General features: G+C 39.6%; 1 protein-coding gene across 1 annotated transcript in view; it reads left to right on the top strand.

Moving 5' to 3' along the window:
* The first annotated feature begins 2,047 nt into the window (after positions 1–2,047).
* TTF2 (transcription termination factor 2) overlaps positions 2,048–7,379 on the top strand; it is a 37,263-nt gene continuing 31,931 nt past the window's right edge. Inside the window, exons 1-3 of the mRNA XM_023534891.1 lie at positions 2,048–2,155; positions 2,235–2,337; positions 4,234–4,320. Of these exons, the coding sequence (XP_023390659.1) occupies positions 2,128–2,155; positions 2,235–2,337; positions 4,234–4,320 (218 nt within the window). The 5' untranslated portion in view covers positions 2,048–2,127. The remainder of the gene's footprint in view (positions 2,156–2,234; positions 2,338–4,233; positions 4,321–7,379) is intronic.

Below are 7,379 nucleotides of genomic sequence, written 5' to 3'. Positions count from 1 at the left end.
AAGCGTATATTGTATAATTTGCTATAGTTTATATTGATGTTATGGTCACCTTTCATCCGATGACAAACTTAATTGTTTTTGCACTCTTATAAATATGGTTAAGTAGGATAGGCTGTCCAGAGCCTGAGCATTTCGATATAGCATATCCCAAATTTATGGAAGAAATAGTCCCCCTTTCTGTGATTTGACTGTGTACACTTTCATGGGGTTGGACCTGAGATATTGGCGGGATACTTGCAGAGAGTTCCCTTCTGAATGGGATGTTTAAAGGCCCTGATTTTGTCTTGTTTCCAAAAGATATTATTTAAGAAGTAATTAAATTATCATGCCCCTCTTCCTGAAAAACCAGTTTCATGGTCTGTTTCTCCCAATTCAGCATCTATTAAATATGTACCTGAAAACCCCCCAATGCAAGAATTATAATCTGGGAATAATGGCTCTATTTGTTTATTTGTGCCTGTCTTATCTCTAAGTTTACCTGTAGGTGTTCCAGAAGGGTAGTTATGTATAAACTACCTCCACTTTGGTTCCTAACACACCTTTATCTAGCCCTACAGTTTACTACTAATTCCACTCATCTTGACATTGAAATACTATTTCACATTGTTATTTAGGTGTTCAATATGTGCTAGTTCAGTCTCTTCCAAATACTGAGTAAGCTTCTTGTCTTTAAAAGTTATAAACTGTGTGCGAATAAATTTTAAATTTCTCAAGCACCTAGTCCACATCAGGCAGAGTTAAAAAGCTATTTAATATGTACTTGTTTGATTTATAAATGATCTCAGGTTTGTGTCTTCTCTTCTAGATTCCCATGACATTTACATTTATCATATAGCTCAGATTTCCAAGACATTAGATTTTGTGCTACCGCCCCATCAAATACAGCAGCACATGCTACACCACGTCTGCATATGTGGTCCTCAATAGCTGTACTATGAAGCCATCTCTATTGCAATAAGTCTGATTTCTGTTTTTCTCTTTTTGTTAATTAATGAATTTGATTATGATTTCAAAGTTTTTAAAATTTCATCCTTGATTTTTAATATTACCGAGCATTCTAGTAGAAAAAGTTCAACCAAATGTACAAAGTAAAATTCTCTTTCGCCAAATTTAATTTCTTTCTCTCCTGTTGTTTCCACTTGGACACATAATTCAGGGTTCCAACACTGATTGCCAAGAGAACATTCAGGACACACAGAAGGCAGCTGCACTGTCCCCTGGACACCTGTCCGTAGATCACCCACTCACTAATTCAGTGACCTTGGGTGAGTCACTCCAACTTCTATGATTCTTGGGGCCCTCCATAAAATGCTGCCTATCTCACTAGGGTGTTGAGTCAAGAGAGACGTGTATGTGTAAGCACTCTGTGGTCTAAAGCGCTATTGCAAATTTAAAGGATTGTTGTGGGGTCCTTGCGGTCTTTATGCCTGCCTAATGACAGACTTATAGGATGCCCCCATCACCCGTTTCCCACACTCCATCTCGCCCCTGCCGCTCCAGCACCGCAAATTCAGCGGCTCCTCCCAGGGTGGCTGCTGCTTCAGGCTTTCCCTCCTCCGTGACCCAGCACAGCGACAGAGCTCCCACGAGCGCCAGGCCCCGGCTCGGAGATGACTGGGAAGTTCGAGGCGCTCTCGGTCACCGGGAAAAGAAGGTTTTCGCAGCGGAGCTCTTCTACAATTTGCAACGCATGCTTTCTCTAGGGCTGCCTCCTGGTCTCAAATGGAAGCCAGAGTCTTCCCGCCCCGCTCCGCCCCTCGCCGGTCTCTGTCTCACTCTTTCCTCTTCCAGGACCTGCAAAGCGAAGATGCCCTCGCCCCGGAAGCCCAGCCAGTCTCTAAACCGCCCTCCAGCTTCAGCCACGCCCTCCAGGCCCCCACGCCTCCTAGCCTTTTTGATTTCGGCGCGCGCTAAGCCTGAGGGCGGCTTTGATTGACTGGAGGTGAGCGGACGTCCTGTGTGATTGGCTGATAATAGCTAGGGGGTGGGGTTAAGACCACCGCGGTGGATTGTGGGGGCTAAGACTACAGGAGGCGGATGATGATTGGTCGCTGGGTGAGGAGGCCGGCATAAAAGGCGGAAGCAGGCGTTGGGCGGGGCTCTGTGGAAGAGGCGAGAAGGGGCGCCATGGAATTAGTTAGGTGCCCCGAGCACGGTGAGGGGTCAGGGTCCTACGGTCCCCTGGGGTCTGTCAGTCTAGCGTGGCGTAATTGTTGTCGACCTTCTCTCTTCAGGGACCTTATGCTTTCTGAAGACCGGCGTCCGCGATGGCCCGAATAAAGGAAAGAGCTTCTACGTGTGCCAGGCGGACACCTGCAACTTCGTGCGGGCCACCGAGTAGGTCTCGAGCTGGGCACGGTTCCCAGCGACCGCGTGGGGCCTCCTGGTTGGAGCCGCCGGCACTCCGCTGCCCAGCGTCACAGGGCCTAGGACCCGTGAGGCCCCTGGTCTGCGGAGCCAGGGCCCTTCAAGTAGTCGGTAATCCCAGCGCAAAGTGGCGTGTTGGGGACACGCTCCGCTCCTGCTTGCTATGTGACCCGAGGCTGGTTACTTACCCTCTCTGGGCCGCCGAGACATGTATAATGGGGGATCGGCTACATCTGGAGCCCCTGGTACTTTCCAGCTCTGGGTTTCTATTTGTCAGGCCTTGACAACTTCCTTCTCCCTCTCAGACATTACCACCCCCCCCACCCCCCGCATTTAAGTGAGGACGGTCAGGCATGGTAGAAAATAGTTGGTCCTCGTTTTGCACGAGTTTTAGGTCGAATGGGTTTTTAAATGTTTGAGGTTAAAACACTTCGATGGGCGGAATGTCAGTTCCTTTTTAAAATAGAATTCTCTGCATTTAAGTGCTGAGATTGATAATCCAAAGAAACAAGTTACTTCAGAGATTAAAATGAAAGAAAATCAGGTATCTGATTCAGCGCTCTGGTTTTACAAAATTGAAAGCTGAAACCCAGGAATATTAAGCATCTTTTTTAAAGTGGGAAAAGTTAATACTATTCCATAAATTGTTAATGTTTTTACAGTATCAGGTGTCCAGTCTATAGTGAATTTCAAAACTGTCACATCATTAAACATTTCCTGCTCTTCTGAAGTTTGTAGAGAAAAATAACTTTTCTCCATGTCATGTAACTTTTCTCCACGTAATGGATATCAGTACTAGAAAACATTTTTCAACATGTATATTAACTTCTGTTTTTCTCAGGTGACTTAGATGTCTTGTATCTTTGTTATGCTTTGAAACTAAGTGAAAGACTTTCAGATTTAGAAAATAAGTTTTTAGAGAAAATGTTTTCTTAGCCCTTCAATAAGTTGTGTTTTTTTAGTTGAAATTACTGGGGTCCTCTTTAATTAAATACAAAATGATTTTGAGTAAAATGGTGTCACATCTTAAGATAGAAGAGACCAACCCAAAATAAGCTGTCAACAGCTTTGTTAGGGTTTACTATTTCTAATTTTTATACAGTTTCTTAGGTTTTGTACCTAGTTCAAGTTGCATGAAACATGAAAGTGTTCAGATTCATAGGAATTAAGTATTAATGGTAGCATAAGACTCAGTTTTACATGAAAAGAAACACACCCTTATATAGAGTGCTATTTATATAAATGTTCTACTGTATAAACTAGTACAATAATATTTAACTTTACAATACTTTGATAAACTTGATCTATTTGGAATATGTCATAACAAGAATATAAGTAGGTTATACAAGAGAATACTTTAGATCTTACTCAAATCTATTTACTCTCAAATATATATAAATTCTCATAATAAGAAGTTGAAAGAGAGGAGTTAAACTTATGCCAAGCATGAACAGATTAGTAGAGTGTACTGCTAAAATAGGCATGTGAACAACACTAAGTGACAGCAGACGGATTATGACAAGAAAAATGATGATGGAAAAAACAGGAAAATTCCCAGCCAGGCTTAGATACTTAAGTCATTCCTGGAGGTTTCACAGTGCAGAGGCTGCATAGCACAGTATAGTTTTCAATGGGTCATCAAGAAAAAGATTTATTTTTTGTCATGCTTTATTTGGGGGAGTGGGAAAAGATGAAAGCCGTGGACCCTTTCCCAGGGGAAGGCACACAGACATAAAAATGTGTGGGAGTTACAAACTCAGAGAAGGTCATTCCTGGACTTTTAAGTTTGAAACCCATAAGTTGGATTTAATTTTAGGTTGTTGACTTCTATTCCTAAAACAAAATTTTATTTTATTTTTCCTCTAGCATTCCTGTTTCTCATTGTTTATTGCATGAGAACTTTGTGGTAGAGCTTCAGGGTTTATTTCCACCACAGGGCACAAAAGAATATAGGTAAGTGTCCAAAAAGGAACATTTAAGTGTATTTGCTTTTTTTTCTTTCTTTTTTTAAAATTTGCCTGGAAGAGTTAAAGCCAGGTACGTTTTTCTAGGATTGAGTTTTTAAAAAATCATTGTTAAAAAGTAAACAGTATTTCTATGTGAATTGAGCATCTTCTGAGTGATCACTCCTTCACTGCTGGTTAATCCGAGAAACCTGACCTCTGGCTAATTTCAGGATAAACTGTTCTACCTTAGGTTTTCTCTCGAGTAGCCAGTAACACTGACTCACTAAGAGTCATTAATTTGCACTAACTTGTCAGCTTTGTGATTCTTAGTAGATCAAGGTTATGTGTAAAAATGTCTAACATATGTTGGGTACTCAATAAACGCTAGTTTCCCTTTTTATGGGAACTCAGAAGAAGGACAGGAAAGGCTATATATATGGCAAATGATACTTGTCACGAGTATTGAAAGATAGGTAAGAATTCACTAGAGGCAGGAATGAGGTCATATTTAACCAGTTGATACACTGTGTTAGGGTACGGAGGCATGAAGTAATGGAATTGCAAGCATTTGGTTCAGTAATGGTTCTGCATATGTTTGAGTAGAGACTTCAGAAGACAAGTCTGGCCAGGAAGGCAGGGGCCAGATGTGATGGTCTTTATATGATATTCAGTGCAGTTTTTTCTAGATTTTTTTCCTTCCAAAATAGAGGCATTCAAGTACCATGTTCACAATTTTTATATACCTGAATACTGCCTGTATTACTATTTTTCTTAATTGAGCTATACATGCAAAAAGATGCACAGATCTTAAGTGTTCAATTGGTTGAGTTTTGAGAGATGTATGCACCCATCCTTATAACCAGGACCCCAGTCAAAATATAGAAAATTCTGTTACCCCACTAAGGGTCACTGGATTCCCCTTCTAGTTAATTCCTCCACCCACCATAGGCAACCACTCTTTTGATTCATACTGTATGTATTCTTTTGTGTCTGGCTTCTTTTATGTCACAGTATTTGAAATTCATCCATTTGATTGTGTGTATTAATCATTCATTATTATTGCAAAACTGAATTCTATTTTATGAATACTACAGTTTGTTTCATATGTTCATTTGCTGTCTATATATCTCCTTTGAAGTATTTGTTTAATCTTGTGCCCCTTTTTTTAATTGAAACTTTTATTGAGATAATTGTAGATTCACATGCAGTTATAAGAAATAGTACAGAGGGATCACTGTAGACTTTACCTAATGGTAGCAATTTGCAAAATTTTGTATAATATTGCAACTAGAATATTGATATAATCCACTGATCTTATTTGTAAAGATAGTTTTACTTATACTCATTTGTGTGTGTGTACATTTAGTACTGTACAGTTTTATCCCTCGTAGTTTTGTGTATTCGGCACCACAATCAAAATATTGAACAGTTTCATCACACGATCCCTCCTTTTGCCTTTGTCTAACCATCCTCCTCCCGCCTGCTTCCCCTTCCTTACCCCTGGCAACCATGAATGTGACCTCTATGTCAAAAATTTTGTCATTTCAAAAATATTGCATAAATGAAATCATACAGTATAACTTTTTGGGATTTTTGCATATTTTTAAAATTGTGTTGCCTTTTTATTCTTGAGTTGGAAGAGTTCTTTATGTATTCTCTGTACAATTCTCTGTGGTGTTTTCATTTTGTTGTCTTTTGAAAGGCAGAAGTTTCAAATTTTCATAAAATCCAATTTATTATTTTTTTAATAGTTTGTCCTTTTTGTCTTCTCTCTGAGAAATCTTTGCCTACCTAAGATCACAGATTTCTCCAGTGGTTTCTTCTAGAAGTTTTATAGTTTTTCTTATGTTTTTTTTTGGTTTAGTCTGTGATCTACCTCAAATTCATTTGGGGTCCTTATGAGATAGAAGTTTTTTAATCCATATAATATTGAATAAATGTTATTCGGTCATTTCAGTGCTGTGTGTTAGAGACTTTCTTTTCTCCAAGGGAATACGTGACCTTGTGGTCTTGACATTGTGGTCTGTGTCCAGACTTGCTAATTAATCTATTCCGACTCTTTTTTTCTCTCCAAGATTGACTATTCTAGGTCCTTCGCATTCCATATAAAATATAGAATCAACTTTTAAAATTTCCTCAGAAAACCCTGTTGGGATTACACTGAATCAATATAGATCACTGTAGAGAGAACTGACATTAATATCACACTTCCAATCCATGAGTATGGTATATTTATTTATGACCTAAAAATTTTCCTTAGCATTGTTGAATTGTTTTCATTATGGAGTTTTGTACCTTTTTTGTTAAATTTAGTCCTCTATGTTTATATTTTTTGATGTAGTTGTAAATGAAATTTTTTAAAATTCTGCTTTTTGATTGTTTTCTGCTGGTTCCAAGGGGCTTCTAGTACATGAAATTAGGACCTGACACCTCAAACCATTTTCATGCTACTTGGGGCCCTCTACCATACAGAAGCACTGTGCTAGGTAGTAGGAAACCACTGAAGAATTTTTGATCCAATTTCCATTGAAAGAAGAGCTATGAAAGGTAAATTAGAAGTGAAGACAGTGAAGGCAAGAGACCACTGAAATAATAGCCACTATTGAATGCCTACTACGTGGCATATTCATTATCTCTTATCATCATAGAATCTACTGTGATAGGTTTCAGTATCCCCATTTTACAGACAGATAAGGAAGCATTTAGAGAGGTTAGGAAAGGAATCTGAGTTTTCATGGTCACAAAGTGATGTTGCTGAGATTCAAACCTAGATTTAACTGGTTCCAGATACACCTGTTTTCTCTTAAGTGAAAGACGGGCTTGGGTTGAGACAGTGGTAGTGGAGTCGGGTGCACTTAGACTGCAGAAAACTTGCTGAAAGAGAATCGAAAAGACATAGTTCCGGGTAGGGCACAAGCATATTCCTTCCTTCTTTTTTTCTCATCAGGAGTAGTGATCCCAGTGGTCCCAACTCCCTGAGTTATGAGGATTTAGTAAGGTCATGTGTGAGATGCACTTATCTGGCATTTGGCTCATTGTCAGTGCTCATTGTCAGTAAATGGCTGC

The sequence above is a fragment of the Pteropus vampyrus genome, unplaced genomic scaffold, assembly GCF_000151845.1.
Source record: "Pteropus vampyrus isolate Shadow unplaced genomic scaffold, Pvam_2.0 Scaffold6, whole genome shotgun sequence".
Classification (NCBI taxonomy): domain Eukaryota; kingdom Metazoa; phylum Chordata; class Mammalia; order Chiroptera; family Pteropodidae; genus Pteropus; species Pteropus vampyrus.
The sequence above is the reverse complement of the archived record's forward strand: the minus strand, read 5'-3'. Positions and strand labels throughout refer to the sequence as shown.